Below are 22,888 nucleotides of genomic sequence, written 5' to 3'. Positions count from 1 at the left end.
GAGGTTCAAAATCCAGCTTAGTTTTCTAAAAAAAATTGTTCCTCTACCGCCCTCTGGTGGATAAAATAAATCAACGCACGTTTTCAATCACCGCGGAATCCTATTTTGGAATTAAATATTTTAATACAGACATTTTTAAAACGATACATATTGTTTAATCTCATATGGCTTATTTATTGATTTGTTTTAATTTACAAATAAACTACGGTTAGTTTAAATTTTAAATCGAACTATAACCCGGAAGTTAAATCAGTGTTATTATGCTAACGATGTGTCATCAACATATCAGGGTGGAAACGACTGATTCTGGACAAAATAAGATTACCCGACAGTTATTAGTATTTATTTAGGAGTTTGCACAGCACAAGTACTAAGTGTTGTTATTGTGGATAAGCTGTCATAAAGGTAACACGATAATAAGAAGGAGAAACGGACTGAAGCAGCTTTTATCTTCACAACTGGACTGTTAGCAAGAAGGCTAACGGGTTAGTTTCTCGGTTTCTTGATTCCTGACGGGACAAGTGAGGGATGTCCTGCAGCTTGTTGGAGTTTTGTCGGCTCCAGGAGTTCAAAACGGTCCGGGACTTCTTGTTCCAAAGCCAGAAAATAGAGCCGGTTGAGAACAAGAATCAAACAGGTAACGTTCAACGTAGAAAAAGATGGAAGTCTTTACACATGAACTGTTATTTAGTCATCCAGTCAGCCTTCTCTGGATGGTTATTGTTAAACAAAGCAGTTGCTAAAAACCTCAAGAAGTTGTTTCTTGTGAGATGGTTAAACGTTCATAAGCATTTTTATGCTGCATTTATATCTGTACTTAGAGTTAAAAGAATTAGATTATGTGAGATACATTTTGCGAAGGGCATGATGGTGAGTTTCCTCTCTGCACCACTAAGGTGCAGAATGAAGAAGAGGAGAAATCTGCATTCCCTTTTTGCTATGACTCATCCCACGGGAGGGACTTGTGTCAGGCTCCACACATTAGATGTCATTATTGGGTTCATGCATGCAGACAGAGGATGTGTCATCACTTCAGTCTCAGCAGTACAGATCGCCTCACAAACTGTGCCATAATATATGGATTGTTTATAAATGTCTTTGGACACAGTTTGGTATTTTCTTCTTCCCCACTATGTCTTCCACAGTAATTTTACTTTGTGGTTGTTTCCCTAAAGCTAAACATTTTCTCCCTTTACTTTTTTGTCATCTGCTATTTTGCTTTCATGGTTTGCAAGAATGACCTTCTCATTCCAGAATTAAAGTGGCCATATGTGAGGTTCTTGCATAAAGTTTATTAGAATTAAAACCCATAAACTGCCATGGTGGTAGTATATTACTATAAAATGTAAATTTTTTGTCCATTTTAAAACGCAAAATGATAAAGCATTAAATCCCCAATTCAGAGAAGATGCAAACCTAGAAAAATCCTTATCATCAACTAGTCCTTCCAGGTAATCCTGGACCATTTTCAGACACATTTATTGTTAATAAAATATTGGTTCAGATGCATAGAAACTTAAGTCTCAGTAAATCTCACAAAGACTGATTCCACATCTCAAACTAACCAGCAGTAAAGTCCTTATCCTATTTTGAAATTCGCACATACACTCCTCCCTTCCTCTCCTTTCTTGTCTCTTCCCACCAAAGATGCGAGCAGCAGAGGTGTGGATAGACATGAGGAGAGACAAGGTGAGATAACAGACACATCAAATTGAGGTATACTTGTTTTGTATCTGACATTAGATATGAAGTGTGTCATTTAACAATGGTTATCTTTTGATTTAAGTATTTTAGCCAGATGATGGTTAAAGGTGTTCATGACAACATATATGTTTACTGATGATCTGCACGTCATTGGAGTTGCATTATTGTTTCCATTGTTGTGTCTCTGTGTTTCCACCATAGCGCAGAATTTAAAAGCTAAACTCTGGACCTAGAGAAGACCTTTTGCATTCTTTTAGCATCTAATGTTGTTTCTCACTCACATTCGAAAGGGGTAGATGGGGTGGGGGTGTTCAGCTAGTTGCAATCTGGAGCTTCACTGTTTTTTGTCACTAAATCATCTGCAGTGCTTCTGACACCCCATTTGTTCCAGTTTGGTCTGTAATAGATGATCCAGCAGTAGGTGTTGGTCATATGAACATGCTTAACCTGTAGTTTACTCAGTTATCACCATCATGTTTTATTATATGATCTTAAACTCAGAGATTTTGTCCTCTATGTGTTTGCCTGAATTAACAACTACAACTTTGTGTTGGGTATTCTTTCCCAGTAGATAATGAGTTGTCCTGGGACACTTCGGACTGGGAGTCAGCATGGGATAATGGAGATAATCCAGAGGAGAATTCCACTTCTGCCACAACGGTCTCTTTTTTTTATGTATTTTGTCTTTGTTTTTTATTTTGTATTCTTTTTACACCCTAAAACTCAGCTAGTTCAGGAGGTTTACAAATCCAGCTGCAAAATGTCGTGTTTATTCAGAGACTCTATGGTAAATCCACAATGATCCATGATATCACCATTATTTATCACATTTTAATAATTAAAAAAGATCACTATCACTCCTATGTTGCTAAGAGACCTCTATTTAGACCCAGATATTTAGATGAAGCCACTTCCTGTCAAACCAATCAACTTAAATTGATGTTAACATCCAATCAGGAGCAGCCAAAGATCAACCAGTGAGCAGAAAGTTCTATGTGTGTGTGAAAAGAAGAAAAATAATGCTCCTCTATGGCTGGAATAAAGCCAAGAAGACGTTTCTGATGCACAGAGCTGGAGTTGGTTTAGTGAGGATAGCAGGTAAATAGTAGCAGGAATAACTGGAAATGAGGAAAAAGTGGAAACATGGAAATAGTTTCTGTTGTGTGTTTGTTTCAATGAAAATATTTTTTCTCCTGAAAGCCAAGACTTGAGAGAATGATGAGATGAGAAAAGACTTGGTCACTGTTGATCTGTGTGTTATTTCTACAAAGTTCTGTTAGTAATAAATTCTGCCTGATTCTTCTGGTCGGCCTTTATGCTGCTAAATCTATTCATACATTGATTTTACATAGTTTTAGCCTCATAAGCTGATAACTGAGGCTGTCCTGGAAACATGTCTGCATGCTGGCTGGGATTTAAATGGTTCGGCTGCTACATGCAGTTTTACATAAATCTTTGTCAGATGAAGCCCAGTGGCAAATAACCTTCTCTGCTATTTCTTATTAACTTGAGGTTTTGCATGTGTGATGTGTTGCTGAACATTCCTCTCTGACTCCTCTGCAGGTGGAAGAGGACGCTGCAGGGCAGGGTCAACCCTGGCTGCAGGACTGTGTTGTGTCCTTGTCGCCCTGCTCCGACCTGCTAGTGGTGGCTCGTGACCAGAAGGCGGTCTTCCTCTCAGGTCAGACATTCAAACACAGAAAATGCTCTTTGTCTCCGATCAGATCTTCATTTACGTAAACATTTATTGATCCTTTCAGCTAAGTGGCGCACAGATGACAGCGGCAGAGAGGAGATGACTCTGGCCGTGTCTTGGTCTGGAATCCTCGGCACTGAAGAAGGGTAAGAGCATTTTGTAAACTGCAAAGCATTCAGCTCTTACAGCCTCCATATTCCTTTCATCTAAAAACTCCATGAGGTTCAGGTCAGGGCTTTTCTCAGGCGCCCTCCATCTGTTGCATCCCTTGGTCTTGTTGTGGCTAAAAGTGGCTGTTTTGCCCCGATTTTGTGCCGACCATGTGTGTGTTTTTATGCATTACTTAAGCAGTTCATAGTCTGCACACAGTTGTGTGTTTAAAGGCAAAATACAAAGTGGCAGATGATGTATGAGCAAAAACACTTCTAGACAAAACAAAAGTAAAATAACGATTGGTGTGTTTTTGTCTCCAGAGAGTGTATCACCAGTGCCATTTCTATCCCCCTGGCAAGCCAAAAAAGGTAAGATTTGCTTTCTATTAAGTAAAGATATCTTTGGAAGTGGAAGTCTGTTTACATGTATACATGTTATGATAAATATGTTTTGCCGTGTGCAGAAGCTCCACCGGCCGTCCTGACTGGACATGTGTGGTTGTAGGTTTCACATCTGGTTACGTCCGCTTCTACACAGAGGTGTCTCCTTACTTTCTACAGCAGTATGCGTACTGTTCTCAGTCACTACAGCCTAAAAACAGGAATGACAGTATTTGCAGTAACGTCGGTTATGTCTCATCAGAGCGGGGTTCTGCTCTTGGCCCAGCTGCTGCACGAGGACCCTGTGTTGAGACTCAAATGTCGTACTTATGAGATTCCTCGTCATCCTGGAGTAACGGAGCAGGTAAGGCAGCCTCAGAGTTCATGCCCCTTGCTTGGGACCTGCTATACAAGCCACTATCGTTATAAGCCACAGTCATTATGTGAATGTGTTTCATAACCTTTTTCAGACACGAGATCGTAACATCTGGTCTGTTAACGGGATGGCATTCAGTCTCTTTTCTCTTACCTGCTGTGCTGTGTGTGTTATATTTAGATTACATTAGATTAGATTAGATTAGATTAGATTAGATTAGATTAGATAGAGTTCCAGCAGCTGTACAGCACCATTAATATAAATAAAAACTATAAAGTTAAAAGAAAACAAAATATTCAAACATATACAGGAAAAATACAAGTAAAAAAAGACTATTGTGCAATTATTATATTGCACCCAGTCCAGTTTGCAGTTGACTGCTTGGTCTGTAGTGATGTTAATGTTCAGCTGTCCCTCTGCTACACCCCTTCCTCCCCCATATAAAGGGTGATGGCACAAGAAACAAAAGAATTCCTGAGTCTGGATCTTTTGTTCTTGGAGAGAAGTATGTCACTAGTTTATCATTTACCAGGAATTTACCATTCCTGTGAGATTAGACAAAACATAAAGGGAGTTTTTCTGACAGCAGCATGTAATATCACCATATTACTGGACCTTTCTCTACATGTCACACTCTCAGTGGTGTACACCTGAGAAGTTCATAGTACTGCAGTAGCAATGGAGCTGTAATCAACAAGGGTGATAAACTCTCCTAAGACACCATCTCCACTATTATTTTTGTCAGACGAGGAACTTCTAGAGTTCCACTTTACTCATGACAAGATGTTGCTTTGCCATAAAAATGAACATAAAGCTAACAAAGACTCTTCATTGTTGATGGGTGGGAGAAGCTGATTCTACTAATATATAATCAGACTGCTGCAGCCAGTTATTGCGCGGAGACAGAGATGCTGTTTCTTTATTATATAATGTGATTTGTGAGATTCCTCAGAAACTAACTCACATCTTCTATGTGTGTCCTTCTGTTCATGTAACTGCTGCAGAGACGTATGTCCTGGTGAATGGGATAATTATACCTTACTAAGTCTGACTTAGCCAGGCTGCAGCCACAAAATGTTCTGGAAACACACGGAGGTGGTAGCTGACCCAGGACGTTGACACGTTCACTTGCTACCAGATCAGGGGAAAGCTGTGCTTTTCTGAAAGGGGCTTTGATGATGTCATTAAGTTTAGGGGTAAAATCCTGGACTACAAACGAAGTGCTCCAGACATTTTCAGGAAAAATATTTTATTTGGAAGAGAATTACTCTCTCTATGCTGTTTTAACTTGCACTTTTTTAATATTCACAAAAAAAGCTGTTAAGGAAACTGTGACTTCACTGCTGAGAGTAAAATGAGAGTCAGAATAAAAACTAACAGTCTCTTAATGAAACACCTGCTTCTACTTCATGGTTATTATTGTTTGTTAAACAGGGTGAGGGATGTAGCCAAAACTTGTACTCAAGTAAAAGTAGCGTTACTTCAAAATCACACTATTTAGTTTAAGTAAAAAGTAGACATCCTAAAAATGACTGAAGAATAAAGAAGTTTGGTGAAAAGCAAACCACACAAACAAGGTGTTGTATGAAATTAGAGACTGTTGGTTACAGAGATGTCTGTCTCATCACTGTGAGAGCTAGCAGCCAAAGAGTAGCTAACAAAAAAATCACCAGAAGTCATAAAGCATGTCTTACTTTTGCTGTTTCGTGGTCAAAAGTTAAATTCTACCTCGAAAAGATTCCTTCATGACGGTCCTGCTGGTTTCCATGGAGATAAAGAAGGTTTTATATTGAAGGATTCACTCTTCCTATCATAGACTATCTTGGGCTTCACTTCTTTCTGGATCCTCGTGGTGTCTCTAAGGTGAATGTGGGGCTATCCCTGGATCCTCCTGACTCTGACCATTGGTAGAGGCGTTCATCATCATCATCATCGGTCGATGGTTTCCTGAGATATTTACCTGCTTAACACCACTGTTAAAAACTTCCTAGATGAATTGATGACGTGCAATCTCACATGTCTCAGCTTCCTGTAGAGAGTAAGATTATACATACAACCGTTGGAGTTGTGAACATATGCGTCATTTATTCTGGGATGTCATTGCAGACAGGAGGCAGAGAAAATAGGCCTTGTTAAGAAGAGGTTAACCCCTCAGCAAGATTCATGTTCAGCAGGTGGAGCAGCCTTTCCTCTGCAAACGTTTGCTAACTGATTTTCTTCTCCTGCAGCACGAGGAGATGAGCATCCTCTACCCTGCTGCTCTGGTCACCATAGATGGCTTCAGTCTCTTTCAGTCTCTGCGTGCCTGCAGAAACCAGGTCGCAAGAGGTACTGCTGCTTTGTGTGTGTTCTGAGAGACACCTGTGTGGGTGTGTGTGTCCAGTAGCAGAGGAACATTATAGTAATGTGTTGTAGTCCTACATGTAATAGTGTTTTAACAAAAGCTGCATTTTTCACTTGCTTGCTGGATGGATAGTGTTTGCTTCAAAACTTTCAGGTACATGTACAACCTCACACACATGGATATGTTGTAGATGTTAGTAGCCAGATTTAGCAGCTTTTGAGCATTTAGTCATAAAATCATGAAGAATCCACATTTTAACACCCTTGATACATTTCAGATCAAAATACAGCACACTCTGTCACCCCTGCTTTTAATCCTGCTCCAGACAGGTTGTTTTACTCTGTAGGTTGGAAGTAAATGAGCTGTTGCAGCTCTCACCCTCTCTGGAAAATTTAACCAAGCCAAAACAGCCTGCCAGCATCACGTTCAGCTGAATGGACAGGAGAGGACTTCGACACAGAGTTTGTTTTAGAAATACCAAACAAACCTGGAACTTGAAACACCTTGGCTCATTTTTCCAGGAACCAAAAGGTTATTTCAGCCCTGAGTCATTTCAGCTGACCATTGACCCCTCAATGGAGTTTAATGACTACATGCAAAACAGTCAGACCAGGAAGTGAGCTCCAGCTGCTTTAATTAGTTTAATTAGCTCATATTTCTCATATCTACAGATATTTATACCTCCCTCTCCTTGTTTATTCTGTCCAACCAGTACAGCTCATTGTGCACCCATGTACAAATGTTTAATTTTGAATGTTGTGTTTACAAAAAATAAGTATTTCTGTGAACAACATAAAGCTTTTACAGGCTTTTATGACCCCATGAGGTGATCTAAGAAGTTCTGCATCACTTCCAGGGTTCCAGGGAATTAGATATCTTGCCTAGCATTAAGCTTGCAGTTGAACTGGGACACCAAAAAGATCCTAACTCTATGAAAATGTCTTTATTTATCTTTTTTGTTCAGGTTGTTCAGTGACAACAGAAAGAGAAAAATATTTCTGCGGGCAAACAGACGCTACACAGCGCGAACACTGCTGATGCTGGCAGTGCATGAACGCCTCAACAACAGAACTTTAGCCTGCTTTGCTCGTAGCTTTGATATTTTAAAATGAGCAGAATCGAAATGTGTGCATCTCGTAATTTGTCCTGTTTTTAAGAAAAAGATGACATGTAAGGGCTATGGAGCTTAACTGTTTAGCACATTTCATGTACAAGACAACTCAAAGTGCTTTACATTAAACATGAAAAGCATTACGATGAAAAGCAATGAAGCTTTGAAGAAGAGACGAATCAAACAAAAACGAATAAAATAAATTAAATGGAAAGAGAACAAGCTAAAATAGATGGAAACAAACAACGGCATACATGCAGTGAGGTTATATGATACAAACAGATGTCAGTGGGAAATGCATCCTTATCATCATAACTGTCAGTGTACATACGTGAGAAAATATATTCAGACCTGATTTAATGGAACTAAGGTTTGGATCAGACTTCAGGTTTTCTGCTGGTTTGTTCCAGATTTTAGGAGCATAAACTCTAAAGAAAGAAAGAAACTCAGATGGTCCTAGAAGTCTCATTAGCACATTTGGCACCAGCAGGTCAGATATATATTTTGAACCAGAACCATTTAGAGCCTTAAACACCAGCAGCAGAATTTTAGGCTAAATTCTTTGTCTTACAGGGACTCGGTGTAGAGATGTGAAACCAGGGTGACTGGTTCCCTTCTTGTTTTTGTCTTTGTGAGGACACGAGCAGCAGCATTCTGCTTTAGTTGCAGATGTCTCAGACATTTTTAGAGTAAGCTGTAAAAACGCTGTTACAGTAGTAACAGATGAAAAATGATGCTGAGCCATCAGTCCTCTTATTCTCCAGATATTCTTCCGGTGGTAAAAGGCTGATTTAGTTCCTGCTTTAATAAGACTGTTAAAGTTTAGCTCAGAGTCTAAAATGACACCATGATTTCTGCATTGATCCGTTGTTTTTAACATCGCTGACTGAAGTTAGGCATGAACTAAACACCATGATTTCAGTTTTCTCTGATTCTGACACATCCATGTGTTGATTTGACCGAGACACAAACTGAATCTCTGCATGTGTAACAGTTTCCCCTCGATCGTCTCTCCTCATGCAGCTACTGCAGCTGGTAGTGATGTGGTCCCACCTCCCCCTCTGGCCTACAAGAAGTGGGGTCTGCAGGAGATGGACACCATTGTGGACCACAGCAGCGTCGGTAAGAGGCCCGTCATGAATGATCAGTGTCATCAGGGTCACACCGAGATATGTTTAGATTAATTTGTGTTACGACTTCTGCTTTTAGGCATTATGACGCTGTGTGTGTTTGACCAAATGAAGAATGCATCCATCCTGGGGGGGTTTAATGCTTCAGTTAAGGGAAGCCCCCCCGCAATGAGCCAGTATATTACAGTCGGAGCCGGGCCGTACACCGGCTTTTACTATGCTGTAGAGGTGAGTGTGAGAAGGAGAGAGAGGAAAAAAAAGAACTGTAAGGTTTTATTATTGTTATTGAGCTGTTGGTGTTGTGTAGCAGCTCACGTGGTCCACAGGAAACAAAAATTTGCCTTTCATTGTGTCTTTTTGTCTTTAGGGAAGCTCCCAGCCTCTCCTGTCCCACGTGGCTCTGGCCGTGGCCAGCAAACTCACCTCAGCGCTCTTCAGTGCTGCCAGGTTTGTTGGTGTGTGTGTGAGATTATGTAAGAAAAAAACATCTTGAAGTAAATATTATGAGGGAAAACTAAACACAGCAGTTTGAACCATGTCAGACTTGGATTATAATATAAATTAAGCTGTCCGGTCTGTGTGTGGAATTCCTTTCTGCCAGACCAAAACTTGGGGAATTATCGGCTGGAAGTACAGTCTGAGCTCCTGACCTGCTCTATTTCTGCTTCCAGATATTTGGCTTTTATTTTACCTGAAAGTACCTCAGAAATTTTGTTTTGTACTTCTGTTATTGATCTAATCTTTGCTACTTTTTCAGCTTTACAGTGATGTGTAGAACGCTTGATCCACCTCACATTTCTTTATATTTTTCTTCCAAGCAGCTGCTAGTTGTAATTTTTAAATCAATAATTCTCCAGATTTCAGGGTTTTCAAAGTGTGGAACTCTAGGTTCTTTGTTATCAGCAGCCTGTCACATATTATTGGTTTTCCTTACCTTTAGTTTCGTCTGTGAAAAACATAAAAAATAAAACAGTTTGACAATCAAGCATTAGCTGAAAATGTGGCCTATCTCATCATGGTAGCAGAAACTGGACAAGTGGGGGACAAAAAGCAAACAAAATACAGCAGATGAACAGGGTCTGAAAGTGATGTCCTGGAGAAATGGGACAAAATCCAGCAAAGACCTGAACCAGGACCTGAGAGATGCATCTGGACCTTCAACTCATCCATCTACTGTTGGCTGAAGCCTCATCAGAAATGGTCTCCATGGAAACATGGCTATCAAGAAGCCATTCTTAAGGAAGGGAAACGGGAAGAAATGATTGAGGTCTGTCATATGACACAAGAACTGGACTGAAGATCAGCGGAAACAGGTCTGATGGAGGGATGGATCCTCCCAGAACCTCATATTATTGAAGCGGTGTGGGATCATGTGGACAGAGACTGGAACAAAAAGCAGAAACATTTAAAGAGTTTTAGAAAGTTCTCCAAGAGGTCTGGAGAAATGTTCCTGAAGACTACTTAATGAAATGTCAGAAAACTTCTCTAAGTGGGTTCAGACTGTGGTAAAGAATAAAAAAATTCACTTTCAAGCTCATTAGAACTGGAAAAACTCTGTTTTTGCCTCCTATACTGTATTAATATTTATGTCAGCATGCTTTAATAAACCACCTGTCTGGACAAATATAAAAATAATGATGGGAAGCTCAAATCTTTTCCACATGTATGCCTGTTTAAAATAGCTTTTCATTCTTCTCTCAGTGGGTGGCTAGGATGGAACAAGAACAAGAATGAAGAGGAAGTTGCCCAGAAACAGAAGCCCAAAGTAGAACCGGCGACCCCCTTAGGGATCAGGTACCTGTCATTATATCTGGATACAGCGGTCCCCCAGTGGACCGGATGGATATCCATAACCTGAAGTTTGATATCATCCCTTCCTTCTGACCTTGACCTCTGTCCTCAAGATTCGGTCTCCCAGATTCGCGGCGCCATGGTGAGGCTATATGTCTCTCCCCATGCAACACGCTGGCTGGAGTGACGGATGACTTTGGTCGAGTGACGCTGCTGGACTTGGCCAGGGGCATTGCCATCCGCATGTGGAAAGGTGAGGAGACAAAACACACTAGAACAGGCATGAAGGAAATCATGATATGACGGTTTTGGAAACAATAGAAAGAATTAGATAAAACTTACTGGGACTTGGCAAAAGGTGAAGCTTCTTCTCTTTATTTTAACCAACTGAACTTTAGGTTACAGAGACGCCCAGCTGGGTTGGCTGCAGGTTCAAGAGGAGCGCGGCGATCGAGAGTATTCTCCATCTGCTTCCCTTCCCAAACGCCACGCGTTGTTTTTGATCATTTACGCCCCCCGAAGGGGAATCCTGGAGGTGTGGGCCATGCAGCGGGGTCCTCGAGTCGGTGCTTTCACTGTGGGCAAGCACTGCAAGTATGTACTCAGTGTGGAGAAGCACCGAAGTTAAACAATACAAGCACAACAGTCAGATATTTAAGCACAAACTAACAGGGGTTAGTACAGAACAAAATACATGATGCTTGTATGGATGTGTGTGTTCCAGGTTGTTATATGCTGGTTACCGTCTGATGGGGGTAAACAGCGTGACCAGTCAGGGCTGGCAGCTCCACACCCAGCAGGTTTGTTTACTGGATCCCACCACAGGAGCTCTGAGGACAGTGAACATCCCCTTCCATCTCGCCCTCAGGTCAGTACACAAACCCAGTCTAAACCCTCCACACCTTCTTTTTTCCACACAGGAGAAAGACAGACTTACTGGTATATTAAAGTTTGTTTTTAAATTGTCTGGAAAATGTACAAAATGCTGAACTGAGGATTCATTAATTGTTCAATGAATTTGGAAATGTTATAAGAGATGAAGATGAACAATCAGAAGATAAGTTTCTCAATTTTGTCAAGAAATAGGAGGTAACACTCTTCATCTGGAGAGTTTGGTTTGCTTCCAGTGTAGGAATACATTGGAACCATTTCATGCTTGAATTAATTCACTGCATTAAATTAATTAATTAAATTAATGAACTGTGCTACATTTTTTTCACATGTGCTGTTTCACAGTTCCACACATGTACAGTCATTTTTATTTATTAGCCCCTTAATGCCTGGATTTATTTACAATTATATAAAAACAATATAAATTCCAGAAAGAACAAAAAATAACAAAAAAGACTGAAATAAAATCCAGCAAAGAAGAACTTAGTAATTGCAATGTATAAATATGTGTTAAATTCTGTAATATATTTATCTAATCCCCAGTGAGTGGAAGTGTATTGGATGACTCACTAATGTCCACTGAAGTGGTTCATTTACAAAAATACCATCCTAACCCATAAATATTCCAGAAATTGGTTTTTAAATAGGTGTCCACTGTAGTGATTACTATACATGAACAGATTATAGCTCATTTATAAACATGTATGACCATTTTTCTCCTTATTTAACTTAAAGAACGTCTCTGTTGTAGTGTAGTGGTATGAAAACCCCGCTGCATGTCCTCAACCTTAAGCCTCTTGTTTATGTCGCTCTTGAGCTCTTTAGATGACAGTTAAGATGTTGCAGGAGATGCATCAAATACATCGTCTTCTGTCTTTAATTCCAGTGACAAAAAGAGTGAAAGGGCCAAAGACATGCACCTGGTAAAGAAACTCTCTGCTATACTAAAGAGCAGAGATGTGGATCCTGGTAAGAGATGCAAGAGTGAGAGCTGAATATGGAGTAGAAAAACCTTTCTGCAGTAAATAACATTTTATTTACTTGTTTCTTTACAGAAACTCTGGAAAATGAAGCAAGAAATGTCCTGCTGGACATCAAACATCCCGCTATTAAGAAGCAGGTAGGAGAAGATGTCCCATAAAGGTGTACGATGTATTTAACAGGCAAATTCAGAATCCAATCTGCATTTTCTTTTAGGCTCTGGAGTCTCTGCTGTCACATAAGAACACTCCTGTCTCTTGTCTGACTAACATCATGTGTGCCTTAAATGACACTTTAAAAGAGCAAGGTAAAGTTTTTTTTGTTTTGTTTTGTTTTTTTATATTAAAGCTCAGTTTATCAATTAAAACCTATATGAGTCATAAATATTTTAGCAGTTTTTCTCTGATCATTGTTTTTTTCTGCTTTAAAGCTGCTGATGAGATGGATGCTTCATTGCCTCAGCTCTGCTCCTCACAGCTGAAGCTGCTCCGGCTCTACACCGACATCCAGCAACTGCAGTCTGCTGCAGACACCGAGACCTGCGCCGAAAATGTGCGTGAATGCAGACAAACACCAAGCATGTCACAAACATGCTGTTATCCTCTAATTTATATTTCCCTTCCCACCCAGCAGGACTCCCTGGAAGGCATAGAGGATGAACTGTCTCGGGTTGGGCCCATTTTGCAACGCTACGCACAGCTCACATCAAAACCCAGCGTTTCCTTCGCCCAGGACTCGCCTGACTCCCCTCTGCCTGTGCAGGCTTTTCTCTCTCAGATGGAGTGTACAGAGGATGGCAAGGTGAAAGTGATCCGGAGGTCTGAAACTGAATGGAATCAACTAGGTAAGACAGTCCATGTAGCCTCTCACCAGCCACTTTTTAAGTACATCGTGCTAGTTCCAGGGTTTTTAATTATTCAGCTATTCTATTTACCAGGTGTACGCGCAGATATAGCCAAATGTGTTGTCTTAATGGGTTGATTAAAGGGACAGGTTTGGAAATAACCCTTATTAGCTGTTTATTCACCTACTAAAAAGATTTTAAGTAGGTTAAAATAGTGTAGCACTTTAAAACTCTTTGCTTCTGACTTGTTTTGATGGTAGGGTGACGTTTTAAATGTACATTTCTGGAGTTGTTGTTGTCCAGAAGTGTCAAAGGCTTCCCATCCTGGCGTATTGCTTTATGCCACCGTGTCAGACTAGCAAGTGGATATCAACACATGGGCCAAAATCAAAATAATGAGCAGTAAAATAATTAGCCTGGCATGGAAACCACTTCTTGGCATCTACAACTGAAGGATTAAACTAAAAGATAAGCTAGCTTTAGACACCACTCACACACTGCACACCCACTACAGCCCCGTAGCTTCAGAGATGCAGATCACTGGCCTTCAAGACCAAGAGAGCCATGGCAAGCTCTGAGCTCTCATCTATCAGTTTGCTGAATGGCTGATGTGGTTTAGTATGGATGTGTGTGTTTGTAAATGTGTGTGTTTTTCTATTTAAAATTTGTATTTATCTGTCTTTAACCTACCTTTTAATGTGCGCTGTTGCACTCTGCTGATGAAGTTCCTAACTGTAAAATAAAGCTTTTTTTTTTTTTTTTTAAGAAGAATAAAAAGCAATTAAGAACAATTTAAAACAAATAAAACACAGTCATACTCACACAACATATACATTACCAAGGAAAATCTCCTCGAAAAAAATTGGAAGCAGCTACACTGATCAGAAACTTTTGTTGGGATTAGATTACTGAAAGTAAACAGTGGGGTGTAGGTGCGAAGTTTTTGTGATTTTTCTAACAGATTCCAGTTGTTGGAGGCAGCAAACTAAAAATAAAAAAGAGGTGTGGACTATTGGGATGATGGTGGTGATAAAACTACTAGAGCTTGAGTTCTGGTTGTTGCTGGAAATGTTGAGGGAGCAACGATAAAGAAGGTTTTTACCAGTGACGGGTTTGTAAACAATGATATATATATATATATATATAATATATATCAAAATAAAATCAAATATATATATATATATATATATATAGAAAAGGGCACCAGTTACAAAACTGATTGCAGTATGAAAGATAACATCCAGTTTTTTAGAAGGTTTTTGGAAGCAGTCCTGTATTATTTTACTGTAATCTGTGATGAGGAGTTATTATTGTTATTTTGAGCAGAGTTTGCATCGCAGATTGAATGAAGTTTGATTTGTTGAAATACAGGAAGCTGATTCTTTAGCATTTAGGCACATCAACTTCTTTCAAATAAAGTGGGCTTGAAGAAAACTTGTTTTTTAAATTGTACTTAGTGCCAAGCTTTTCCAGTTTAATTTTTAAAAAGGCACAAATTGCACAAATCTTTGCTCTTGTTTGTCGTTTGCAGGAAACTTCATGTTCTGGGGTTGTTTATGTGGTAGAAGCCCCCCCCATAAAGTCTGCGATACTCTACAACAAGCTGGCATCAGTCCCCAGCAGCTGCTGGTAAGATGCAGAACAAGATCGAGTAGTTTATAACATGGACTCAAAATAAATAAACATGATTGTCTATCATTTTCTTGCTGTTAGAAATTGATTTATAATTGTTTTAACTTTTCTGCCAGTCTTTGTTGTTGAGTGTGTGGCTGCAAAGGGAAAAAGAGACTCTAACGAAACCAGCTGAAACTGTTAGACACCTACACACACTACTTGTCGCCCTTAGCAACATAAAAGGTATGTACACGTATCTGTTTAATGGAGTGCATGAGATTTTTGACTCAGAATAAAAATAAAGATGCAAACACATTTTTTTTACTCCATAGGTGCAGTGGAGGAGTCGTGGGACCCTCAGTCTATCTCCCCCTGGTGGCAGCAAGTCCGCTCTACATGCGTCCAGTCTCACAACGCTGCTGCTGCTTTACTGGCTGCTTTAGTTGCTCACCGTGCCGCCAAGGCCAGCATCACAAGCCGAGCTGACAGCAAGGTAGAAAAACTGGATGCACGTGTCTGTCATCGGTGATCAATAAGAAAACGATGCAGCATCAGAAGCCGTTAAAAGCACTCTCACAGGTTTGGTTTGCTCTGTCTGTGTGTGGCAGCTGCAGTCAGAGTGGGAGGCGGTGTCGCTGGAGCTGGAGCAGTGGGTGGTGTGCGTCCGCCAGCTGGAGGATGTGTTGGTGCTTCAGACCCTCCTGTTGGTGTCTTCTCCTCAGGGAACAGCAGGAGGAGCTGCAGCTCAGTGCTCCACCAAAATACTGCTGGAGGGAGGCACAGGTGAGGTGTAAAGAAGAGGACTTCATGCTTTCTTAATTTATTTCTCTTTCTTTCTTGCAGATAATTAATAATCTTCATTATTCCTATTATTTGTAAATTTTACCTTCTTTCATCAGCTTTTTTTCTTTCTCCCTCCTTTCTACGACCCTCCGTTACCCTGTCTGTATGAGCTGCTGCACTCTGGTTGTAGTAACCTCAGATTTTTGTGTTGTTTCTCTTTCTACCTTTGCCCCTTTAGGTGGCATTGCAGACAGTGTCTCCAAATGGGTGTTCAGGCAGAACATGGTGCCTGAGCGGCTAAAGGAAATCCTCCACAAGAAAGAGGTTTCAGAAGATTCAGAGGACAAACAGGAGCAGAGGGAGGGAGGTGAAGGAAATGAGGAAAAGAAGAATGAAGGCGATCCAGACAAGACAGCAGGTGAGTGCTGAGAAATGAACCATCACTCGTTTGTTTCTATATTAAATCGGTAGTTGTCATGTATTTGTTTTGTCTGTTGCTTCTGTTTCTCAGAGCTGTTGGTGGCAGTATGTCAGCGCTTCCCACACTCCCTCTCACCTGACTTGCTTTTCGCCCACTGCTGCTGGGAATATGTGGTGCAGTGGAACAAAGACCCAGAGGTGCACACACAAACATTCACACTGTACCCTGGTGCTTTACAGATTGTAAAAACCTTGAGAATATTCTGAATTTCTGCTTAAATCTCATCTGAAACATCAGACTTTTTAAAGTAAGTGAAAAGCAAATAAAATTATTTTCTCCAGTCCGACACAAGATTTAATTCCCAGGCAGTGAAATGTTAAATCCTAACATTTAAATTGATGTTACCTCTCATATGCGGTTCTGTCCTACCATGGTAGTATTCTCTCTCTTAACAGGACAGTAAACCCCACCTTATCATGAAAACTATTTCCCAAGGAGCTAAGAGCTTATGGTTTTTATCTGGCCTCAAAACTCCCCAAATCCCAGTCCAGCTGAATATCCATGGGATGTGATGGAGCAACTCTGATCCTCACAGGACATCCCAGTCCCACTTCACAAGGGTCCTGTAACCGTGTCCTAGCAGTCAGAGCTATTTGAGCGCTTCTAGGCAGGTTAGAGCCTGTTGGTGCTTTTGAGGAAAATGATCCATAATTTATGTCTGCATATCAAAAATTATGGAAACATTTGCTTTTTATTATCTTTTAGGACCTACAAGATAAAACCTTTTACTGTGCGGTGATAACCGTAACCGGATATATTCAGTAACTGTTGATCTCCATATCAGCTGTTTTTAAAACATAAACTTTATTATTTTTAAGTGTTATTCGAAGGAAAAAGGTCTCAGCTTAGAGTTGCTGTCTTGCTTCATCACCCACTTCCTGTTCAGATTCAGTAATGTTTTCCCTGAGAACACATTGCTATCATTCAGAGTTCAGTGTTTGATCTATGATGGCAAACGTCTCTGGACCAGATGCAGAAAAACGGATCCAAACCATGATACCACTTCAGCCGCAATTCTTATTATCTTTGTTGGTCAGTCGCTTCTAGAGATGGAAACAATCTGACTGGAGAGGAGTCCAAACTCTTTAAAGATGGTTTTCTAAACTTTTCCATCCTGATGAGCATCAACCATTTTTCTTTTTCCAGAAGTCTCCTTTGCTCATGACATGATGCGTTTTCACTACCATGTTGAGTTTATTTTCATGCTGGTAATTGGAAAGACTCCTTTTCATCAACAGAGACTGTCATACATCTGGACAGATCCATAATATTAAATACATTTTCTTAATAAGCGACCAGTTCAAATATTTTGTCTTACTTAATAAACTGGCTGGATTTTTTAATGCTTTGTGCAGAAATAAAATAAATGTAAAACTTTTGCTCACTAGCATTTATTGCCTGCAGTCTAAACATATAAATCAGATGAGTTTTATTGTTTGGTGGGAATTGTTATTGCTTCCTTAAAGGAAAGAAACAAGATTTCAGAAGACTAAGAGTCATGTTCCTAAAATCTGCCATCACCCCCGTTTCTCTAAACAGGAGAGTCGATACCTGTCCTTGGCTGTGGAGCATTTGAAGCTGATCTCCAGTCCTCACATTCAACTCGGTTTGTGGCCTTTTGCATATTTCCATATTTGTTTTTGCATTTTGTCGACCAAACAGCAGGAAGTGCTCTAAAATTCTTCAGATATTCACACGTAACCAGCTGAAACCTCAGAGTGTCAGGACTCTAACATCAGCCATCTCAGTGTCTCTACTTATTGAATCAATACTTCATGATGAGTAACAGTGATCAGCCTTTAATTGTAGTTTATGACTTCTTACAGGTATTTCCACAATGATGTGGAACACATTCATTGTGAAGCGTTTCTCAGCAGCTGCCTTCCTCATGGAGAAGGTAACACACATACATGGTGTAGGGTTTGGTTTGTGTGTGGGAAGCTTTATATTAAACTTCTACATGTAATTCTTTAAGGTGGGGAAAGCACCCAAAGACCGCTTATGTCGACGGGTGAGTTGGATCCATCCCAGATGGATGAAAGTGTTGTGAGAGTGTTGCGATGCAGACAGTAAAGACTCATGCATTTGTGTGCAGGATGTCGGAATGGGGGACAAAGCCATGACGTCTTTCCTGAGCTGCTGTGTGCAGCTGCTGCAGATCCTCATGGAGGTGACTGGATTATTGGTTAAGAATCAGAGTCCTTTGTCTTTTTTATCTTTCTATGTAAGTAAAGAGATAACAGAACAAAGCATGAAGAGTGAGCAGTGCCTGGCATAAACAGGAATGGGTGTTGAGTCAGCGATTGTTGGGCTGTTTTCTGAATGCTCAAGAAGATGTTTTGTTTTTATCTTTTGTTTGTTTGTTTTTAGCCTGCTGCTGCATTTTTATGTCTTCATGCTGAAATCCTGCTAAAATAATAGCAAATATCTTAAAAATAATCACCACTTTGTATTATTACTGCTCAGTCTAAATGAGTTTGATCCTTGCAGGCGGACTCGGCCACAGAGGAGGTTCCTGCTCCGGAGCTGTCCGTGGAGGAGGCGTGGAGTGGAGCTGAGGGCCCTGCGTCTATAGCTGAACTTGCCCTGGAGCAAAGAGGCATCCACTACCCCCTGGTCCAGCACCACTGCCTGTTAGCTTCTCTGCTGCACGCTGCCATGAGCTTCAGTGTCAAAGTCAAACCCCTCAGCCTGTTTGACAGCAAGGTGAGCAAAAAAAAATACAGAACCACTGGATTTCTAACCACGGTGGGTTTTATTTGTTTCCTTGTGCCCTGGTTAATCTGTTTGTGTGTTGTAGGGTAAGAATGCTTTCTTTAGAGATCTGACGACCATCCAGCTGATGCCTAGCGGAGACATGGACCCCAGCTTGGTCTCAATGCGACAAGAGGTGAGAGGTGGACTGAAAAACAGAAAATGAGAAGAAAACAAAGCTCCATTCTCGTCTCTTCACCTCTGCTTACCTCTCTGTCTCAGTTCCTGCTCCGAGTGCTGACTGGTTGGGTCCAGGCTATAGATGATGCCCCCAACTCCACCCCCCTGCCTTCCACTGGACCAAAGGCTAACTGGTGGCCTTCGCTGTGTTTGGAGCTGGGCACCCTGCTGCAGGTCAACCCAGACATCCTGCAACGGCACCTGGTCTGTGAGCTCTACAACCAGGGCCTGGACCTGCGTGCTGAAGAGGTACAGGACATGGCGGGCTGCACTTTACAGTCGGATGATAAACATTTTTGATCACATCTCTCTGCTTTCCAGATGATGCTAGAGGTACAAGATAAGGATGTGCTGGGCTCGCAGCTCTTGGTGCTGACTGGTCAGAGGCTGAGCTACTCGCTGCTCCACAGCCAGAGTCAGACTCAGGCTGCAATGGAGCTGCTGGCTCGCCTACCCCCCACCCTCTGTACATGGCTGAAGGCCATGGTAAGGAACACATCACTGCACTGACTCCTGGAGAATGTACCTGGAGAAAATCACCTTTCAAAAATAAATAATCTGCAGCTTATTATAAAAATGAGGCTCTAAATGTAACTCACATCCATTTCATTGTAAGCCCATTTATCATGAGATGCTAACAATGATTTTGAGCATCTAAGTAGTATTCACTAGTTAGAGGTAAATAAGAGATTACTCATTACCTTAACTAATTCATTTTTAAACACTAACTCATTTACAACTGACTAAATTATTATTTCACTAAATTAATTTGGGATGCAAACTAAGTCTTTTATATATTGCTATCATGGTCTGTGTGTTTTTGGTTTTGTCTGGCTGTCATGTGGGTTTGTTGTCTTGTCTGGTTTCCTGTTTTATTTTGAAGCTCCTTTTCTGGTTTGTTCCATTGTGTTGCACCTGGTTTGATTTGGTCATTTGCTTCACCTGCTCCCTGTGTATTCACCTGCCGCGTACTTATACCCCTTGGTTTCAGTTGTCCTCTGTCAGATCATCCATCTTCTTTCCCCGTCGTGTTTCCGTATCATGTGGTCCAAGTTTTTTGTTTTCTGGATTAAATCCTTTATTCCTGCATTCCATCTGCCTCCTGCCTCTCCGTCCTGCTTTTGGTTCCTCACATCCCGCGATCCATGACAACCAGTGATGGGAATAACGGAGTTAAAATAAACGCCGTTACTAACGCCGTTGCCTTTTTTAGTAACGAGTAATCTAATTAATTACTTTTTCTATCGTTACAACGCCGTTACCATTACCAAAATGCCGTTACTACAAGTTACTGAGTGAAGCTACGAAGTGGTCGTCCCACTTGGTTTAACGCTAGCTTGGCTCACAGACACAGGAGCTCCAAATGATTGTGTGTTTTCCCCTGTAGTGAAAACAGGGGTAAGCGATTAAGTAATGATGATTGGAGGAAAATTTTATAAGCCAATCAGAGACACCAGGTGGGCGGATGTTTACACACAAACCCAGCACATAGAAGCACACACACAAAAAATCAGAGATGGCGAGTCCGGAGTCTCAGGGAAAGACGGCGTTTTCGAGGTGGAAATGATGAAGAAAATTCTTGAAGTACAGTTGTACCAGTTGTGGTCTTTTGAGGTGCAATAAATATCAAAACCTCTGTTCAGGTACCAGTCTTTGCTGTTCTACTCTATGCACCTGGCCTGTGAAACCTGTTCTGAAAAAAATCAAACTTCTTTGACATTTTTAAACTTTAAAAAAGTAATGAAATAGTTACTTTCCCTGGTAACTAGTTATTTTTATAGTGGAGTAACTCAGTTACTAACTCAGTTACTTTTTGGGAGAAGTAACTAGTAACTGTAACTAATTACTTTTTCAAAGTAACGTGCCCAACACTGATGACAACTGCTGTCTCAACTGTCCCACAGACAGACTGAGGACGTCCTTTGTCCCCTCAGGAATAAGGCTTTTATGATGCTGTGGATGGGCGGGGAGGGAGTCGTCAGTGGCGAAGCTACTTCACTTGACTGAAATTCGACTCAGCAGAATGATTATTGTCGGCCATATCTAATTAATTCAATATTTTGCGGCACTCACAGAATCTAACATGTCATTTTGACATTTATTTTAATTTTAGTTTATTTTTAAGCTTGAACTCATTAATTCTGAGACATTTACTCAGAATTTTGAGATAATCTCTGATTTTTTGTGTTAGAATTGGCTTTCAAACTTTCCAGTTTGAAGAGCTGTTAGAGCATTCACACTAAAGATTTAGTTTTTACTATGAAGTTAATGGGGACGGGTAAAGGACACAGAGATACAGGTGTTTGGGACATTCCTGTTGGTCATTAATTTAATATGTTGTCAAAATTTGGTTAATTTAACAATTCAATTGAGTGGAATTAATTTAATGTTAAAATTAAAAATGAATTAAAATGTGAACATTTTTCTAAAACAAAATTAATTTTATTAAAAATCTTTAAATTAAAAAGTATATTAGATTAATAAAAAAAACAAAAAAGTATTAATTGAATATTTAAAATGTGTCTGTCTTTTCTTAAAATTTGCTTTAAGCATTAAGCTCCCATCCTTCTGGTCTTATGGATGTACAACACGTGTATATTGACAAAAGCATTTACAAGCAGTTACCATGTAAACATTGCATGTTACCAGTATGGGGAAACTGGGTTTACGCGTTAAGGATGCCAGTTTCTGACATGGCCACTGTGTGTGCTGCAGGACCCCAGCGAGCTGAGATGCCCCCTGGTCCCGCTGCCTCAGACCAGCCGGCTGGTGAGTCGTCTGGTTGAAATGCTGCCGGAAAATCACGCCCAGTACAGCCTGGCCCTGCACCTACTGGAAGCCGTGGACGTCCTCGCCACGGACTGATGCAGGTGGACGGATTTACACAGACTTTATAAAAAGAAAAAAACACACCACTTCTCAGCGTAAAAGGCCTTTCACTCTCTCCTCATGGAGCGTCTGTCATTTAAATCGTGTTTAATTTGATCAGAAGAGGGCGACTAAAGAGACTTTTAACTTTTTTTTAAAATGCATTATTTTTTTGCATGTAACATAAATGGTAATAAATGTGTTATTACAGAGTATTGTTGGGTTTATGAGACGTTATTACAGAAGGAGGCTGTTTTGTCACTTAACCCTGATTCTGTCTTTAAAATCAGCTGTCCTGCCATGGCCGAATTATATCGCTCATTTCTCCTTCGCATTGACAAGAGATGTATAATAATAAATAATGACCTTATTTTATTTATATCCGCAGACAGGATTGTACTAGCTGTGCCTGTAAACCTACTGATCTGTAGTTTTACGGCCAGCTGCTCCTATCGGGCTCTAAAGCAGAATAAAGAAGTTTCTCACAAGCTTTGAGGTGATGCATCCTCTCTCATTCTGCTCACTCTGAACACATAAAGCTATTTTTATTCATTACACAGACTCAGCCGCTTCATATATTAATGGGAAAGGTACGAGGATCAGCTTTTATTATACAAAGGTATGTTTACCAGAACTCCTACATGTCAACATTCCTGCAGTATAAACTGTTGTCACACAGTGGCACAGTGTAGTGAATTATTCTGCCATAAACATTTACAAAACAAACAAAAGCAAACAAGCATCCAAATAAAAGTGACTAGACTCAGAAATCAAATTGTTGTCTTCCTGTTCAACTATATTTACAGT

General features: G+C 40.4%; 1 protein-coding gene across 6 annotated transcripts; it reads left to right on the top strand.

The window, feature by feature from the left end:
- Nucleotides 1-263: 263 nt before the first annotated feature.
- rab3gap2 (RAB3 GTPase activating protein subunit 2 (non-catalytic)) lies at nt 264-22,811 on the top strand. 6 transcript variants are annotated; one of them, XM_041972679.1, is made up of 36 exons: nt 264-637; nt 1,648-1,689; nt 2,276-2,364; nt 3,268-3,385; nt 3,465-3,546; nt 3,874-3,921; nt 4,017-4,092; nt 4,196-4,297; nt 6,538-6,637; nt 8,788-8,886; nt 8,974-9,122; nt 9,262-9,341; nt 10,596-10,688; nt 10,799-10,938; nt 11,084-11,279; nt 11,410-11,553; nt 12,463-12,545; nt 12,632-12,696; nt 12,774-12,864; nt 12,988-13,109; nt 13,188-13,401; nt 14,933-15,030; nt 15,150-15,258; nt 15,348-15,508; nt 15,624-15,798; nt 16,037-16,216; nt 16,310-16,416; nt 17,819-17,885; nt 18,106-18,176; nt 18,255-18,290; nt 18,375-18,449; nt 18,770-18,985; nt 19,080-19,169; nt 19,256-19,462; nt 19,535-19,699; nt 21,929-22,811. In XM_041972679.1, exons 1-36 carry the CDS (start codon nt 529-531, stop codon nt 22,076-22,078), a joined length of 4,149 nt encoding a protein of 1,382 aa, XP_041828613.1. In that variant the 5' UTR covers nt 264-528; the 3' UTR covers nt 22,079-22,811. The 6 variants fall into 6 exon arrangements, with proteins under 6 accessions (XP_041828613.1, XP_041828612.1, XP_041828611.1 ...); XM_041972678.1 differs by having other exon boundaries at nt 2,273-2,364; nt 13,191-13,401; XM_041972677.1 differs by having other exon boundaries at nt 2,273-2,364.
- Nucleotides 22,812-22,888: the final 77 nt, after the last annotated feature.

This window comes from Melanotaenia boesemani, chromosome 20 (assembly GCF_017639745.1).
Source record: "Melanotaenia boesemani isolate fMelBoe1 chromosome 20, fMelBoe1.pri, whole genome shotgun sequence".
In the NCBI taxonomy this organism is placed as follows: domain Eukaryota; kingdom Metazoa; phylum Chordata; class Actinopteri; order Atheriniformes; family Melanotaeniidae; genus Melanotaenia; species Melanotaenia boesemani.
The sequence above is the reverse complement of the archived record's forward strand: the minus strand, read 5'-3'. Positions and strand labels throughout refer to the sequence as shown.

Excerpts from the sequence above, each read along its gene's own strand:
- rab3gap2 (XM_041972677.1), top strand. The coding sequence starts at position 529 with ATGTCCTGCAGCTTGTTGGAGTTTTGTCGGCTCCAGGAGTTCAAAACG. Across the intron at positions 4,093-4,195 it reads ACGTCCGCTTCTACACAGAG|AGCGGGGTTCTGCTCTTGGC; the intron begins GTGTCTCCTTAC and ends ATGTCTCATCAG. Across the intron at positions 12,865-12,987 it reads TGACACTTTAAAAGAGCAAG|CTGCTGATGAGATGGATGCT; the intron begins GTAAAGTTTTTT and ends TCTGCTTTAAAG.